Source organism: Aulonocara stuartgranti (assembly GCF_965226115.1).
Source record: "Aulonocara stuartgranti genome assembly, chromosome: 7".
NCBI lineage: Eukaryota > Metazoa > Chordata > Actinopteri > Cichliformes > Cichlidae > Aulonocara > Aulonocara stuartgranti.
In genome coordinates, this window is record NC_138945.1 from 60,477,372 (window position 1) to 60,496,528 (window position 19,157).

The window sequence follows — 19,157 nt, forward strand, 5'->3', positions numbered from 1 at the left end:
GCAAAATAACCACACTTATTTTCTCCAATAAAACAGCTGTCACTAAATACTTACTTGTGAAATATAGCATAGCCTTCACAGCCCATTCACACTTTGAGCTTTGTACTCTGTAAGACAGTGTTACATAGAGCTGCACATAACAAATTGTGTCTTTATAGGTGATTTATTGCATGAAATGACTCTCTAAATTGCAATCGTGCAGAAATTGATCCTCGCTGAGTTTGTCAGTTGAGCACCACTCACTCACACTTTGGCACAGCAGTGTAACACAGAAGCAGAATACAGCACTTCACACCAGACTGCCTTAACAAGAGAAATAATTGAGTGCACGACTCATACTTGTCACTGCTTTTCTGCATCTTCATCTCATTCACCATTTTGTGTTTTGTTGTAGTTTGACACTTTTCAACAGCGCAGCAGAGGACCCTCACAACCCCGTGAATGTACAGATGATAGTAATCAAAGCCAAAAATCATGATCAATTAACTCAAAGTTTCTCTATGCAAACGCAACCAAGTTCAGTGACGTTTTTGTCCCACACATGCTTACTCTGCAATTTTTCAACATTTATATGTAAAATTCAAAACTTAGCAATGAATGCTCCAAACCTGAGGATCTATCCCATAAGGCAGGCCTTCCCAAAGTGTGGGGCCCGCCCCCTGGGGGGGGGGCGCAGAGCCATTGCAGGGGGGGCGCGGTATGAAAGGGGGGAGGGGGGGAGGACAAAATGCTTGGACACTGCTCGGCTCCCACACAAACGCAAAGCAGGAGATGAAACATTGCTGAGTATGTTTCCAAACCAACTTCATTCTAAGCCAAAGACTAGAAAATATGGTGAAGCATATCTTCCCTTTGGCTTCACCTGCACAAGTGCCGAGGTAGGTCTCCCCTGCAGAATTAGTTTTCCCTGTGTTGGGAGCAGCGCTGGGCTGTTCAAATCACGGACAAACAGTATCCCACACTTGTTTATGTTTTTGAACTCATTTTGCACATAGAGGCATTTTTTGAAAAATGTATTGATAGCAATGTTGAATATTTTTAAAGAGGAAAAAAAACCAACTACACGTAAAATAATCACACCATGATGCCTTTGCCTTTGTAAATAGAGGGACAGTAACTGCGTGTGTATATGTAAGCGTGTAAAACCTGCAGATAGTCAGATTAACAGTAACAATATTTTGTCTCTCTGCAATTCCTCTCATGTAAGCAATAACGTGGCGCACAGCGTGACGTGAAAAAAGGAACATACCTTTGACGTTGCGCGACGAACTCTGTATTCCTCGTCCACACGTAAACGCAAAAAAGGAGTTTTAAAAGAATCTTAGTTTTCGGTGATTCGAAACGCCGTTTACGTGTGGACGAAACAGCTGCGTTTTCAAAAATACCCGTGTAGGTGCGGACGTAACGTAAAAGAGTTAGTAGTTTATTTTTATTACTACCTGTCATTTATTGCAGTTTACTTGTATTTGCTTAATTGTTTACTAAATGTTTGAGGTGTGAAATAAATCGCAATGGAGCAAAATATGGGTGTGTGTGGTTGGAGGATGTGTTTGTGCGTGCGCGCGGGGGGGGGGCAAACATTTTCTTGTAAAACAAAGGGGGGCCTAGCAAAAAAAGTTTGGGAACCACTGCCATGAGGCAACATTTTGCCCTCTATGTTTTTTGTTTTCTTTTTAGTGATTTTTTTAGAGTGTTGAACATTTTCAACACTAGAGAATCTTTCATATGAAATGTATCCCTGAAACAAAATGGGACACTTGCTTAACGTCCTCAAACATTAAATATTCAAGTAGTACACACAAGCACTCAGTAACACAATGTGTATAACTTTGACTACCCTATTAATAACATTAAAAAAAAAAGGAAAACACAACAGATTTTTAATCAATAGCTTTAAACCACCAACTGTTACTAGGCAGTTGGGTTAGTTTCTATGATTGTGAGGATTAGCAATACAATTAAATTTTCTCATGGGATTACACAAAGCTCTGTATAATCAGCTATTAAACTGTTCTCACAAGTCTTAGTCGATTAATTGTAAAAAAAAAAAGAGCATATCTAAGAACATTAGCCACACATTAGGGGTAACAGCAGTGCACTCCATGATCTAATGTTGTTTTTCTTTTTTCATTAAACTGTAATGTGAAGCAGTATTTTTCAATAATGTCTGCCTGCAAGAAAAGCACATGCCAAATAACAAACATACCATTTTCTCATGGAGTTTAGTTAAAATTGAAGCTTTTTTAAAATAAATAAATAAAATAAGGGTGAAAAGAAGAAAATGATGAAAACAGTTTTTCCAGAATTTCTTCCCTGCAGCAGCTCTACATCCCTCTGTAGCAGACAAAAGTACACAAACACAGTTTGAAGTTCTGGCGTTCTCTCCAGTGCAAATCTCCTGCCATCTGATGGGGTCTGATGCAAATGCATTCACGTCTCTCTCTAGTCTGCTCCACTCCAGTCTACAGACACACACACACAGAAAACCTGAACTTCACAAGTAACTATTTACTGTCATCTCCTGCTATACCACACCTGCCACCTGCACCTGTCCACCTCAGCCTTGTACTACGAAGCCTGTTTAAGATACTCAGGATGTCTGTTTTTGTTATCTGGCTTCAGGTAACCCGACATAATGAAGCAGGCTAAGTCATCACATAAAGGTGGTTATCAGCACAATAAGTAAACCCAGGGTTTCCCATTCTAGCTAGCTCTGCAGGTTTACAGCACAAAAAAGTATTTTTGCATGCTTGCAGCCAACAAAGGAGAAAGTGTAACAGTGTTTATGTGGTATTATTCCACTTGCCACAAATATCAGTGTAATGGGGAAACAGCGCCCCGCCTCTCGGTGTGGCTGGTTAGGTGAGGCTGGCTGCAGTAATCGCTGCCAGTCTGTCGTAGCCATACGAGAGGTGAGTTGTATTTACCGCACACAATGTAGCTAAATAGTACAGACACATAAACCATGTATGATCAACTGATGGGCACCGAGTGTAATAAGTGCTTAGTGGACACATGTGCAACATCAGTTTTATGTACTTTTCATTTGTTTATTAATGTGTGAAACTGTATGCTAAAGTGGAATGCTAATGAGATGTTCTGCCGTAGTGTGCTGTGCGGAGTGGTGTGTGGCGAGCCCTTTGCACTGATACAACACCGTTGTTTGCATTCAGGAAATAAACTGGCAACGATCGATCAGAGACTCCTTGTCTTCTTAAAAACACAACACAACGCAGAGTCGAGGAGTCTGTTTGGGCCGAACTGTTGCAGCGGGGTGAAGCAGAAACTGGTTACAAAAGCAGCAAAGCAAAAGTTAATGGATGAAGTTCAATCTATATAATTTAATACTCACAGGGGAAAACTTTAGACACCACTTAAAAACTTTAGACCCTAGTCCTAGGGATCTTACAGGAATGGACATCTGATTGATCAGTGGTTGATATTTTCATGCCTTTTGATTTCCAATCTTGAACATAACTTGAAGCATGGAGATGCAGCTGGGTATGGCGGGAACCACTTCCTTAGTACTGAAAACCCATGGACAACCTTAAAGTTACCCGAAAAACCCAAATCCAGCTTCACAGAACAGGCCACAGTTGTACTCACTAAATTCCTGCTGCAAGCAATTATATCATCAGTCACCTGTGTGCACACCTGGTTCCCATTATTTCATGAATAATATTAATAGTGCCCAGCAAATATGCATGCTTTGCCAGATTATCTAGGCTGCCCAGAAGACAACTTTTATCCTGCTCTTCTTTTCTGTATTTGAGACCACCTGCCTGGGCCTCACAAATGTCTGCCAACACTAGCCTTTTGGTTCTGTTTGCCACTTTATACTGTGTCTGTGAGCCTGCTGATCCACCAAGCTTAGTTTACCAAACCTGCCTTCTCTTCTGCAGTCTGTTCACATCCGGTTAGCAACATGCCCTTACACATATTTTTCAATATATGAATTAAAAGTTGCATTTCAATCACAAAAGATTTGAAATTTGATTTACCTTGCACTTATACATGCATTAAGAACATATTGTTTCTGACAAAAAATTATACTAAGTGAACAAAATTAGTTCAGGATTGCAAATCATGTTGTTTCCTGTTCTGTTTCCTAGTTGAATAGGAAATCATGCATTTTACAAAAGAAATTTCAGTTGTATTTTGACAAAAAAGCAATTATACAAGTTTGGGAAAAGCTCGGGATGAATCATACTAGTGAATGTGGCCCTATTTTTTCCCTGAATATTTTATTGTGCCACAGTAAAACACAAAAGATCTAGTTTATGTTTATGTGACATCTACCATGCTTCTTTGTGTATGAGCACACTCTGTCCTTATGCAAGCATGTTAGTGCTTGACATGGCCTAAAGAGAGTACTTCAATTACACATGAATGAACCAACAAACATAAAGAGCAGCACTCTTACTTTGGCCCTCTTTTCAACCATCTCATAAAAAAAATTACACAATAAAACTCAACCAGAGCCTCTCAGATGCAAATACTTGGCTGACAGTACCAAGTAAGCAATTTCTAAAGTGCTTTGTTGTCTTAGTGATGTGAAACATTTCCGTTCTATAATCTTAATGGAGAATCAGTAAATCCAGCTGGAAATTATTTTGAATTTTACCTTTAAAAACACTTTTAGCACCCTGATCAGCCTGCTGGTGGGAAAACATAAAAAGGGAAAGAAAAAACGAAACAACTCTAAAATCCAGATTGACAGCGATGTTTGCCAGAGAAATGCGACTACACAGGAAATTAGGCAGTAAGTACCAAGACCATGAAATGACTATTTTCAATATCCACCAGGAATAAATAACTAAAATGGAGGTATTTCATATAAACCTCTCAAAATGAAAGGGCCCCAGTAAAATTGCAAGTTTTATCACGCCAAAATTTACTAAACTATCAGCAAAAGATAATACATTTCATGTTGAGAAAATTAACCCAAATTCTAGTTGTCCTTTGCTGTCTTGCCTCCAAAACTTAAATCCAATGCGATAAAACCACATTTCCTGAGCAACTCAATCTCCCAGTGTGGCTTGAAAATATTTTCCCGAGAGCATTTTTTCTGTCTTATTCATTTGTTTATGCATAAATGCATTACATGCCAGTCTACCATTGTATACAGCGTTGTTGTCCACTTTTTAATTTGAGCTTTTATTTATGTTACAAAAAACACTTTAAAAAGGAAGCCTAATTTCTGCTATTTAATACCTAAGAAATATCAACTTTCACAGATGGTTCCAAAATATGCCAAACTGCAAAATGCATAGCTACGTCTTGACTAAAGCCTCTGTAACTTTGTTCTGTTTCATTTCAGCAGCATGAATCAGTCTGAAATGAAAAATATATATACTCTTAGTGTGTTTTCACATGTTATATTAATTGCATGTTCACTCACTATTTCCCATGATGATATAATATGCTTCCTTTGGTACTTTTAGTAAAAGCTTCTTTCAGCCGCTCCCTTATTCACAGAGGGTCGACACAGCAGATAGCTCCGCATATTTGATTTGACAGATTTTTTTTCACCGGATGCCCTTCCTGACACATCCCCGAAGGGATTTGTGTCCAACCAGGGACTTTATGTGTTAGGCAAATGTGTAAACCACAAGACTATGGAACCACAATCATACCTTTGGCACTTTCAGTATAATAGCCATATTTTCAGAAAATATGGCTTTGGACAGCTAAATATTGGTTCTTGTGACATCTCTAGTCTGTACAGACATGTGTGTACAAGGAAAATCTGAAAAAACAGAACACGGAACAAGCATGTGGGCATTACTGAATGGTCTCAACATGATTTTGGATCCTTGGCTTTGCTTCGCTTCAGCAAGATTTCAATCTAACATATGTAGACCAGTTTCATAGGCAACACTCATTGCTTCCATCATTACTTTCACCGTCTAAACATAAAAAAGGACACAATTTTTCCTTGTAGTGGCCCACTGTGCCACTATGCTATCCAGTCAGTGTTTTAATTACTGTATTACTGTACCTGTATCACTGCGTTCAAAAGGTTGCACAAACAAAAAGCTTGTGGAATTGAAAACCGCACGACTATTTGGGCTTACCTTAGTGTGGAGCTTGGACAACTGCTTTTCATCCAGGTAGGTCTGAGTGTAGACACGTCTTTTATAGCGGAACTGAAAAAGAAGAACAAATATAAGAGGCTCTTATCTCTGCTTTGCAAAAAAAATTTAAGTTATTAACTAAAATTGTCATGCAGCATCATCTGCTTAGCCTAGCTTGTGTAAAATAAATTATTTTCTATTAGTTGGTCCTATTAAATAGAAAGTGAGAGCAGAAACAAACATATTTGGACTTATTTAATAACTTTCAAAGTCATTATGGAATGAAATTTCTATCTGCAGCTTGCTGTCATCTCTTTCCAGCACTCATGTCATGTTTGTCATATATTACATCTTGCTTGAAAACCCAAAAACTGTGACTTGGAGCTTGAATATGAAACATAAATAGCTAAAAAAAAAAAAGTCTTCCAATATCAGCTAAACACCTCATGTATAGGAAAAGCACAAAAAAGACATTTTCACCATTTTTAGATAAAATATTTTCTACAGCTAGAAAATCAAGTTAGAAAAGAAAAGCATAACAAAAGTTGAACTTGAACTCTGAAGGCAACCAATCAATACATTATGTAATAAAAAGTAGAAAATCTGACAAAATAAAAGTCAAAAAGTAACTACTTGACTTAAGTATAGCAGATAAATAAGTATAGCTGTACACAGAAAAGGCGATAAAGACAACTAAAATCACACCTGACAACTCCTCACAATCCTCCATGACAAGATAATAAATTAAGACCAGGCATATAAAATGAGAATCCCACAGAAGATGACTTTTTCAGAAGCAGAGCAAGAAAGTGGTCAGCAATTTGGTCGGGATCCTTGTAGCTTAACAAATATGAGACAAAATATAGCTTTTTAAAAAAAAAAAAAATGTATACGTTGGAGAAAGTGTGCTAATTACATGGCTTGGCATATATAGAGTACAACCAGCTATTTATAAAAGAAATGACGAATGCACGAAGATGCTTAACCAGAAAATGTTCCAGCAGCAGATGAGGATGTGAGCACAACTATTTCAACTATTTCAGCACGTTTCCTAATATTATAACAAAGCTTCTTTGTTTTGTTTTTTATCATAAAGAAGACAGATCCAAGGCACAAGTGGTCTAGTAATCAGACAATAGGTTAGAGATGTGGCAGTGGTGAGTTCAGGTAGCATGATGACTTGAGCTTTCATTACTGCAAACTAATTCATCAAGCTTTCTGCCTCTACCATCCAACTTTGGTCAGCAGCTTTACCGGAATTTGTCAAAAGCCAGATCATTCATTAGGTCTGATGCAAACTGCTTGTTTTGTAGAAAGGTTTCACTGAACACTGACAGCCTGTAATACCTTTAAAACTTTGCGACTTTCACTGCCCAGGACTCCATGTATTTCAGGTCTCTTTGTGCTTGTGTGTGTACGTGTGTGCATGTCTGCTTCTCCAGCGATGTGTGGCATTCACCAACAGAGTAAATCCACAGCAGAGCACAGGATTTTCAGCCGCTAATCCGAACCTGTCAATCTTCTCTACACCCAACATGCCTAAGGGAATAACTGCAGGTCAATACATAGTGTTCTGGCAAAGTAGCAGCAGACACTTGTGCACACACAAACTGATTTATCCACGCCTATTGAGCTAAATTGTAAGTTTTAGGAAGTACAACCACAAATCCAGATAGAATTAGATACAGTACAGACTAGACAAACAAATGGACAAATGGCACTGACAACTTACCCACCCTGTCAGCTCTTGCATCATTTTGCCTCTTAAATTGTGTAACATCCTAAATGCTGTGTAGAATGAATGTTAAGGGGTTTGGTAAAGGAACCTAACTGGTAATGCCATTGCAGAAAATTGTGTTGTTGTTTTTTTGTGATAAGCTGTGACTTCTGTAGAAGTATATGAGCTAAAACTGAGAATTTTAGAGAGAGGGTAGTAGAAAGTAGAAACATTAAAATGTGTAGACATAGTCTAGTAGAACTCCAAAATCAACATAATTAACTTTAAATGAGCATTATTCGTCCTTAAGCTGAGACATTACACAATCTCAAGCTTGATTTGCAGTCAAGACTCTAGAAAACTAACATAGCTAATTTCATAACAAAGTTTTATAACAAAGTAACGAGACAAAAAATTCTTAATGTTTCAGGGAAGAATTTACTCTTTGGTAGATCTTTATTTCGCTTTATTTCAAGCTCTTGACATGTCACAAAATCACTGAAAACAAAGGCAGTCAGGGAAAAAAAAGAAAGAAAACCTAGCCGTCATCTTTACACCCTTGTCTGTTAAACAGTCTCTAATTCTCTCAGATCAAAAAGCTTGATGGACAAGCACTGTAATTATCTTTGAGAGATGACAGCTGCAGCAGACAATAAACTGTCACTGACTACAGCATTATTGCCATCGGGTTTGACTGGCACATCAGAAAAAGCATACATCACACTTAAAATGATGCAGACACATGCATCCAAATGTCGCATCAGCCTGCATGTGAAGCATAAACACACATATAGACATACGACTTTTGAACAACAATGAGTTGTAATATGACTGACAAATGACATGGTGAGAAAAATGATAAGAGAAACTATTACACTGGCCTATAAACTGAATCACGCTGCCATGGGAACAAGGACCCCTCCCCGAAAAACCACAGGTGCAAGATGCTGTATTTATTATTAGGTTAAAGGGACTATGACTAAAAACACATTCATCAATATGGTTTAAAAAACAGATGTCTACAGTATGCTAGGATAAAACCTATAAAATATAACGCATCAGTATTTATATAACATCAAAACAACAGTGCACTAAAACAAAGGTAAATTAAACAAAAACTACGTGCTGTATATGAATGAATCAGCACTGTGCGCAGGCATAGTGACACTGGTGTGCAGTGTTGGCCCCTATTATGCGAAGCAAGCACCTCTCACTGTTGTGTAGCAAGATTCAGCTGCTGTGAAGTTACTGCAGACTGGAATGATTAGGTTACTCTAATCAAACATGAAGTGTCTTAATAAGCTCAGGTTTCAGTTATCCAAATGTTGTGCCCCAGAAAGGAATTAAACAAACTGTTCATGCAGCATTATGATGGCCTCTCTGGCAGTTATTAGCTAGAACAGAGCTAGAGAGGCCACTAGACTGCAGAGCCAGCGTTAAGCATGTTCAGTTTCCCAAACATATTTCTTATACCTCCAATAAAAAACGTTAAGCTCTATATATTTCATATTTCGACAGCCCTACTTCCATAACTACAGTAGTATGCATTCTTGTTGAAATCAGCTGAAGCAGCGACAACCAGCTTTTTCTGTGACATACAAAATAAATAAAACAACCATTATTGGGAACTAGAGCTGGGCGATATGAGATTTTTTCATATCACGATATGTTTTTTTCATTTCAGGCGATAACGATATCTATCACGATATAAGCCAAATAACTATATTTGTAAGATTTAAATGTGCCGTTGCTCACAAGTAAAATGTGAAATAATCAGCAGCTTGTTTTGATTTAAATATTTATTTCTCATAATAAGTTCAACAGGGTAGATGTACTTAAGGAACATGAGACTTTTTCAGATAAATAAAGGCAAATATTGCAAACTACACAAAGGTAGCCGCTAAAGCATTTAAGTTTCAAAATAGAACAAACAAAACAGACTAAATTGTCAATTCCACTTAGAAACAAAATATTAATTCTAAAAATAAATCTTAGTTTGTTTTACAGAAGAACAGACAAAACTGACTAACTTTTGTCAATATCAAATAAACTGAGAACTAAAAGGAAATTCTCAATCTCTCCTTGTTGTATAGCTTAGCTTTTCAAACAGTTTTAACAGTTACTTTAGTCTGACAAAAGCCAAATGACGAATTAGCGCTTCCAGTTAGAGACTGAGGCTACGTCCACACGTACACGGGTATTTTTGAAAACTGAGATTTTCCGTTTTCTTTTTAAAAAATAATCCCGTCCACACATAAAGGCAGAAATGAAGGAAAACGCTGCTATGAACATGCCAAAGCAGCAGGTGGCGCTAGATTCCTAACCGTGCAGAAATGTTGGCCAATCAGAAGTCTAGAAGCCTTGGTGGGAAAAAGTAAACAAAGCTGGGGCATAGAAGCAGAACCGAGTCGTATGTGTGGACGGACAGTAACTGTGTGTATATGTAAGCATTTAAACACTGCAGAGAGTAGAATTAACAGTAACAGTATTGTAGAAATTCATTTCACCGAAACAATAACGTGGCGCACAGTGTGACGCATGCACCAGTTTATTGTATTTCCAGACTTGCTTTCGGCACAATTTACAGTGCACGCTACTCTGTTTTTTGTCAGACTTGAAATAGCCGAAATACCTTCACACTACGGAACTTCTATGGCTCTTCCGTTCGACAATCTCTCCGGCATTGGAACCATCATCTGTTTTCTCTTCGGTCACGCTCGGTTGATTTTTCTAGTCGGCGCACTCATTTCCTCCATTACGCGCTGGCTGCTTCCCAAACAAACACACGTGCGGCTTGGCACTTGTGCTGTACGTAACAAGTCACGCGACGTGACGCTGCGGCTGTGATTGGTTCGGCTCTGCGCTACTTAATTTGGATTGGCTGACCTTTTTTTTTTTTTTTTTTTTTTTTAAGAGGACAAGAGCGGCGAGGTCTATCGCGATAGCTTAATTTCTCTATCGAGTAAAAGTTATATCGCGATACATATCGTTATCGTTCTATCGCCCAGCTCTATTGGGAACGCTGAACTGTTGTAAAATTTCCAAATTAAAACAGGATATGGACAGAGTTGTTTCATTAAGTGGTGCAGGAGGCACTGATTGGCCGGCTTGTTTGCCAGTATCAACATCTGTTGTTCAGCTTTTCCTAATAATACTCATTTTGATCGTGTGTTTAGTATTCACAAAGTGCTTTACTTAAATCATGCAAAGATAATTATTAGGACAATATATAAAATACAATAAAATATAGGAGGAATATAAAAGCATTTCTAATGTGAATTGATTTTTCACAGAGTCAAAAATCTTTTTGAAGATGTATACACGATTATGTATGGTGCTGTTGCATATACAGCTTCTTTCTCTCTTCCTATCATACATCAGTGGAAGCCTTATAAATGCACACGATCCACACCTACCTCAAGGTAAGGTACAGGAGCAATAGATGGGAAGGGGTATTCCCTTAGCCGTCTCTCCTCATCCAGAAACTTGCCAGCCCTGCCGTTGTATGCCGGCTGGAATAGGCCATAGTTTAATACATCCTTCAGGCTCTGGTTGAGAGTACACAGGATTCGCTGCTTGGACAGCCAGATTGGAGCATCCACATTGAATTTTAAACACTTCTGCAGAGACAAGAGTAAAAAAAGGGAAGAAGGTTAACTTCACGGCATGTTTAAACATATCACATACTGCACTTAAGCGGAATTAGGAGACTGATATGTAACATATAATAAGAACATATAACATTAAATATAAGGACCTGTTTCATCACAGAGACATACATTGGATGTCCAATATCATAAGAATAAGAAAATGCCAATTCACATACAGTACTGTACAAGAATCTTAAACCAAACCTGATTTCTTTCTACTTTTCTACTTTGCTCCCAAGAAGCCAAACTTACATATATATTGCATATATATAAGAGCTGATGAGAAAAGGTATAAAAAAATCTAGATTGTATCTTTAGACACTTTGTTACTAGCAGCCTATCGCAAAAAAAAAAAAAAAACCACATAATTTGTTCCCACTTTCTTAGTGAAATCAAGGAAAACATAGCACAGTTTGACATAAAATAGTATTTTTGCACCAACAAGGTGAAGTCCAAAACAGCTATTAGATGAAAACTTGACAAATCTCTTCATGGTGTGCAGTTTTCCTAAAACATGTGAGGAAACTGGACAAGTGGAGGACACAAGAAGTAGCCTAAAAAACTTTCTGCAGTAAAAGAACAAAATAGTATTTCAAAGTCATGTCCTTTAAAAAGATCCAGCAATGACCTGAAACACAAGATCTCAGAGATGCCTCATCAGAAAGAGACTCAGTGGAAACATAGCTGTTAGGAAGCCATGTCAGGAAGGGAGTGAACCAGGGAGAAAAGGTGTGCCAAGTTACACAAGAACTGGACTAAAATTTAGTGGCATCAGGCCTTTTGGATTTGTAAATACTAATGTAAAGTTTTGAATTCATACCACCGTCAACAAATACAGAGGAGGTTAGAAGGGAGGGACAACACTGAATGTCTACAGTTATCTGTCACACATGGTGGAAGCTCTGTTATGGTTTGAAAGCTGCATTTCAGTGGTGTTGGAGATCTCGTCAAAATTGAACACAGAAAAATACCATCGGATTTGAATCCACCATACAATACCATCTGGAAAGCAATGAGGACTTTGATCCCAAACACTCAGCCAATGTAGTAAACGCATACCTGAACAGAAAAACACAACAGAGGAAGATTAGGTGTGGACTGACATCCCAAAAGCCTGGACCTAAACATTTCTGAAGTAGTGTGGGATCATCTTCAGTGAGAATGGAACAAAAGAAAGCCAACATCCAAAGAAGAGCTTTGAATGCAATTCAAGAAGCCTGGAGAACTATTCCTGAAGGCTACTCAAAAGAAACTACAGGAAAGCTTGCCTGATAGAGTTCAGGCTATGTGTGTACAGATGGCCATTGTATTGTATAAACTCAGTTTTGCCTTATGTACTGTATCTCCATATATATTTCTACCTTTCATTACATAATTGCACCCACCTCCCCATTTTCTCAACAAAATATAAAGGGTTGGCTCAAGATTTTGTGCAGTAATTTAAGTATAGTAATAGCTTCAGAATTACTTTTGAGACTTTTCTTCGAAAGGTCATCTTAACAGTCAGTGGTAGTTACCAGTAAATAAAACTAGAGAATAATAGGCAAAAGCTCTCACAGAAAGCCTTTATTTTGCTGACATCAATTTTTCAGAAACTTCTGGTGTCACGCCTGAGGTAAAAGCCAGGTTTTTTAATATAATATGCAATTCACATAGGTATGGTGGCTTTTCACAGTTATATATTACTGTTCACCCTAAGAGCCTGTGGTAGTTAAAGTAAACAAAACTAAGCAGAATTTCTTACACATAAAGTCGACATCCATTTTTCAGCAACATAATGTTGTGTCAACACGTGAATGTGCATTATTTATTATTCTAGGAAAAATGAAGCAAGGCAGTATGTAACTGCTACACCAACAGCAGCAGGAGTTCTGTCTTTAGTCATAAATGCAAGAGTTCAAAGGTTCTGATGCGTGTGGGAAAGATGTGGAAAAACAATCCACTCTGCTGATTTCTGTGCTCTGATAAGCAACCGCATATATATGCAATACATACTGTATACAGTGGAAATCTGCCTCTTAGGCATAAACTTCTCCTGTCTAAAAAAAAAAAATCTCAAAAATTGTAAACGTCTGCCAACTGTTAATTAAAACTCAAATATTGGCTAGTTAACAGTATATGCAGTGCTATGCAACCAACTTCTCCAGTGTGCAAATGTGTATGGATATTGTGGCAGGTTCAAACACCTGCAGAGCCTAAGCTATAAATGGCACAGAGAGCAGAGAAAGTACCAAACCAATAAGTGATAAATCAATAATTCCTGCGTGCAATATAAACTCCAAACCTCAGCTCTAACCCATTCAGCATCACTGTATTTCTGACAGTGAGATGAAAATGTTAACAATAAAATCTTCTAACAGCAACACATCACTAACAACAACCACACGTAAGTGTCAAAATGCAGAGGCATATTAGTTAATCTCTTTAATATTCTGAGTTTGGCAAAGTAATAAATGAGTCAAAAATGAAAGTGCAAACATTACAGTAGTTGCAGAAGCAAAGACACACGGTAATGCAAAATTCAGAGATATAGGAATCCTGGTTATAAAATATTAAACAACGTGTTTAATATTACTGAGTTATACCACGTTTTTCATGCATTGCTCCAAAGTTCAACTAAATCAGCTGAATCAAAATCACACGGGCTTTGATGGGACCTTATCATTCTACAGTCTTGGCCTGCATGATGTGCTCTGTGCTCAGCTCAACCAGCAGAATTGCAGAGGATGTGCCTGAACCAGAGGTATTACTGCTACAGACCATTTAACAGTTTAAGAATTGGCTTGTCCCCAGTGTGTAAGACTTTGTCACCTTAAGAAGTAACTGAAGAAAATATTTAAAAATGGCAAATTGCTATTGATAATGCTGTTGATTATTGAATTTAAATGGTAACCCTCAGTTACGTCAAGAGAATCAGATGAGAAAAATATTGGTTCTGTCTACCCTGAATTGATCTGTCCTACTTTATATACCAGGTGACCATATCAATGGTTTTTGAAGCCAGCAAGTCATGATATCATTTAACCAATTATTCTTAGGTTGATAATTGTTAATAGGTTATTTGGATTCCTTATTAAGATCTGTTAAATAAAGGTCTGGCTATATGAGGTCAATAAATAAAACTATTACTAAAATTTATATCCCTCTAGCTATCCAACAAGTTGTACTTTTTACTGTACCAATCAACCCAGCAATCCACAGCTAACCTGGGATTTCCAAGGAAAGAGGTCCCCTTTCAAATTCTCTACTATTTGGCTTTACTATGCGTTTTCTTCTTTCAAAACAGTCGGGATTTTACCATCAAGGTCTCTTTAGTTAATCGCTTTGGTATTGCTTTAAGGGGAATATTTGTTGGCAACTATTCATTTCATCATTAAATGTAAAGTTTAAAACAACGGTTATAGTTATTTCTGTCATGATCCTTTGGTTTTATATCCAGTGTTTTCAGTTTTAGACTCGCTCTTCTGTTTGATGTTTTCTGTTTGACTTTGTTGTGGTTTTGAGTTGAATATGATCTTTTCTTAGGTTGTGTTTTCATTTTGATTTTGTATCCATAGTTTTCTTTCTTGGTTATTCTTATGTTCTCCATGCCTAGTCGCTGTTTCTGTTATGTTTCCCATGTTTAGTTAGTTGTTGTCTTTGTCTTTACTTTGGTCTGTCAAGATCCATCTCAGTGGTTAGGCTTCCTGTTTTATTTTGATAATCTCTCATCTCATGTGCATTATATTCAGTTTTGTTTCCCCTCATGGTAGTTAATTCATTTTGTTCACCTGCACCTTGTTTTCACCAGCTGTGTGCCTGATTACCTCATGTGTATTTAAACCCTCGGTTCTCCTTAGTTTTTTGATGCATTGTACTGTTTGTCTGCATAAGCATTTTCCTTGTGTATTACCTGCTTTGGATTATTTTTGAACCCCACTTTCCTCAGTCATCTGGATTTGCTGCCTCACCTAAATAAAGGTATGTTTTTTGTTTCTTAAATCCTGTCCTGTTTTCTGCTTTTTTGGGTCCAGATTTTCCATAACCATGACAAAACAATGCAACCACACTGGACCCAGCAGGCATTGCAATAGCGCTAGGTGATGAGTTATGGGAGGAGTTCCAGAGATTTGTTAAAATTTCTAAATGAATTAGGACTCTACTGATGTTGGAGTCGAAGGCCCGTTACCACCAACCCTGGCCTCCAACCCAAGCTGCCAGAGGGTCTCTGCCTCTCCTCAGTCTCTGCCGCTGGCAACGGGGCAAACCTCGAGAAGTTCTTTGTCTCCTCCCATAACTCCACTGGCCATATGGCCAGCCTCCTGAGCCACTCCACAGGCGATGCTGGCCACATCCTGGACCGAGCTTTTGTGGCCGACTCAGTCTCCTGAACTGGTGCGTCACCCCATGGCCAGGTCATGTTGGACTCAGAGACATTGTATGTTGGTTCTGTTTCAGGCTGTAATTTATTTTTCATCAAGAGCTTGGATTACTGAGGGGTTAAGATTAATTCCTGTTGGAATTAACTGAATTTTGCAAAGAAAGGCTCACATGGCTCTTTATTTGTTTTGAACAAAACCTCTAGGATTCGCCTGAGTCTGGGCACAATTATATCACTGATCAGAAGGAACAGTATTTCCATGCTGCACACTACCCCAACACAAAGGAATGACAACAAAAGTCTTCCCTAAAAACTGAAAGAAAGAGACATTTACTGCACTGCTTGAGTTGAGTTTTTTCTGATGTATTAAAAGAATAATAATAATAATAATACCATTTTAGACTGTGATAGGTAGGGATGGGTACCGGTGTGGCACCGGTTCTGACATAAACGGTAGTAACCAGACCGAAAAGCAACGCACATTTCGGTGCTTTATTTCGGTGCTTTTTTTCCTGAGCTGTGATACACTTCTAGCCAATCATTTTACGTTTCCGAGGATAGTAGGCGGGGCCAGGTACGTACGTTCTGTTAGAGCAGAGCTACAGATTAAAAATGCCCAAGGCGAAGCGGTCGAAAGTCTGGCTGTACTTCACAGCAAAATATGCAAACTCAGCAGCCTGCAACAAGTGCTTTAAGCTGATACTGTGATACTGTCAAAGGAGGTAACACCAAGAATCCGATTAAACAGCTGGCGACGCATAGCGTTTTTTTAAAAAGCCGAGAAATGCGCCGTATTTGATAGCTTGCTGCGAGACCTCACACCGTGCACGTCGGGTGGGTTGCCAGTTATCGGACCCGGAGCAACATCCCCCAAAAACCCGAAGAATAGAGTCCTGCCCCCTAGCCCTGCCAGTGTAGCAGAAATGATGATGGCAGCAGCCGTTCTTCTCTGCATGAGTAGCTTCATGTTGTTCTGTGTAATTTACGTTGAGTAGGCTAACCACGTTATTACATTAATGCAGGTAAGGTGAACTAGCAAACATCATCATAGCTACATGCGGCTGTCTTCTTGTTTGATGGCAGATACTCCCTTCACCCTGGCCAAAAAGGCTAAAATGACCAAAGAAAAAGTGGAAAACAGTTAAACATGAGAGGTTTTTGGACAAAGTTTGTGTTTTTTCCCATTGATTAAGCACTGCTTCCAGCCAAGAGTGATACCATATATGCCACATAGCTGCAGAAAAGGCACACATTGTTATCTTTTTACAAAAAAACCCAGCTGAACATGAGAGGTTTTTGGACAAAGTTTGTGTTCTCCATTCTTTAAGCACCGGTTCGAGCACCGTTTAAGCACCGGCACCGTTTCAAAAGTACCGATTTGGCACCGGTATCGGATAAAACCTAAACGATACCCATCCCTAGTGATAGGTATTCTATTATTGAACCAAATACAACCGAATATATCAGCCATAACAGCAACTTTGTTAAGGGTAAATTTAATATGCTAGAAAATCACTTTAGGGCCGCAGCTCGTATGCCAGTCTAGTATGTCAGGCTGACCTAAGTCTGCGGAGAGCTTCTAATAAAGCACAGTTCTACACACAAAGTTTGTATGAAGGCACATTGTATTATTTATCATAGAAATGCTTTTAGCAAGGAAAATGATGTGGCCAAAGCTTGCAGGCTATGATTTTGAGATGCACAATGGGAATACTGCATTACTGTCATTGATTGATTCAACAGTTTTACCAAATTTCATAGAATTAAATAAGAATCACCTAACCTTTTCTAAGCTCATCATGCCCATATGGAAAAGAAATAGTAAAAACTTCTAAAAGACTTGCATAAGATGTGGCCTACTTCATATAGTGAATCATATAAGGCTTATATGATTTACTCATGAATAGGGATGGGTACCGGAATCGTTCTGACATAAACGGTAGTAACCAGACCGAAAAGCAGCACACATTTTGGTGCTTTATTTTGGTACTTTTTTTCCTGAGATGTGATACACTTCAGATTCTAGCCAATCGTTTTACGTTTCCAAGGATAGTAGGCGGGCCCAGGTACGTACGTTCTTTTAAAGCAGCGCTACAGATTAAAAATGCCCAAGGCGAAGTGGTCAAAGTCTGGCTGTACTTCACAGCAAAAAATGCAAACTCAGCAGCCTGCAACAAGTGCTTTAAGGTGATACTGTGCAAAGGAGGTAACACCTCGAATCTGATGAAACACCTGGCGACGCATGGCGGGGGTTTTTAAAGCCGAGAAATGCAGCGTACCTACTACGGGTGTGGTGCCTGCTATCGGACCCGGAATTAGCAACCTCCCCCAAGAACCCGAAGACGAGAGTCCTGGCCCTCAGCCCTGTCAGTGTAGCAGAAATGATGACGGATGATGGTGGTAGCAGCAGCCGTTCTTCTCTGCGTGAGTAGCTTAATGTTGTTCGTGTGTAATTTACATTGAGTAGGCTAACCACGTTATTACATTAATGCATGTAAGGTGAACTAGCAAACATCATCATAGTTACATGCGGCTGTCTTCTTGTTTGATGGCAGATGCTCCCTTCACCCTGGCCAAAAAGGCTAAAATGACCAAAGAAAATTGGAAAACAGTTGAACATGAGAGGTTTAGGACAAAGTTTGTGTTTTTTCCATTGTTTAAGCTCTGCTTCCAGCCAAGATTGATACCATATATGCCCTATAGCTGCAGAAAAGTCTAACATTGTTATCTTTTTACAAAAACCAGCTAACCATGAGAGGTTTTTGGACAAAGTTTGCGTTCTCCATTCTTTAAGCATCGGTTCGAGCACCGTTTAAGCACCGGCACCGTTTCAAAAGTACCGGTTTGGCACCGGTATCGGATAAAACCTAAACGATACCCATCCCTACTCATGAAAGTGGCCACTTTCTCATTACTTTTATATATTGTTTTAGTAAGTATCCAAAACATACAAGTTTCATTTATATAATTTTTCAAGGGATCTTATATCTGTTTTCACTTTTGTATGCTTTTCATACAAGTTTCACACAAGACAGATACAAACTTTATAAGATTTCTATATATCTTTTCCATATGTGTGGACTGCTACTGCGGCCCATTTAAGATGCACAAATAGTAATCCACCATGCTTAACAGTTTAGTTGGTTTTGTGTGCAGTACTATTTTCATCCTTTTAGCTTTTGCACATCATCCACGTACCCTTTTCCAATATTAAGATGGACACTTTCTGGAAACACAGTTGTATTTAAAGACATCTACTTTATCATAAGACTGCATTTCTGTCACATAAAAGCATGGTTGAGGCAAGAGCGGGTAAAAAGATGAGGTCTTGAAGGTTTTTGGTTTTTTTTGTT

At 38.5% G+C, this 19,157-nt stretch overlaps 1 protein-coding gene across 1 annotated transcript in view; it reads right to left on the reverse strand.

Moving 5' to 3' along the window:
- The window catches only part of shank3a (SH3 and multiple ankyrin repeat domains 3a), a 223,719-nt gene that overhangs the window by 120,749 nt on the left and 83,813 nt on the right, over positions 1-19,157 (reverse strand). The window contains exons 7-8 of the mRNA XM_082542543.1: positions 11,211-11,414; positions 6,078-6,149 (exon numbers count right to left, since the gene is read on the reverse strand). Of these exons, the coding sequence (XP_082398669.1) occupies positions 6,078-6,149; positions 11,211-11,414 (276 nt within the window). The remainder of the gene's footprint in view (positions 1-6,077; positions 6,150-11,210; positions 11,415-19,157) is intronic.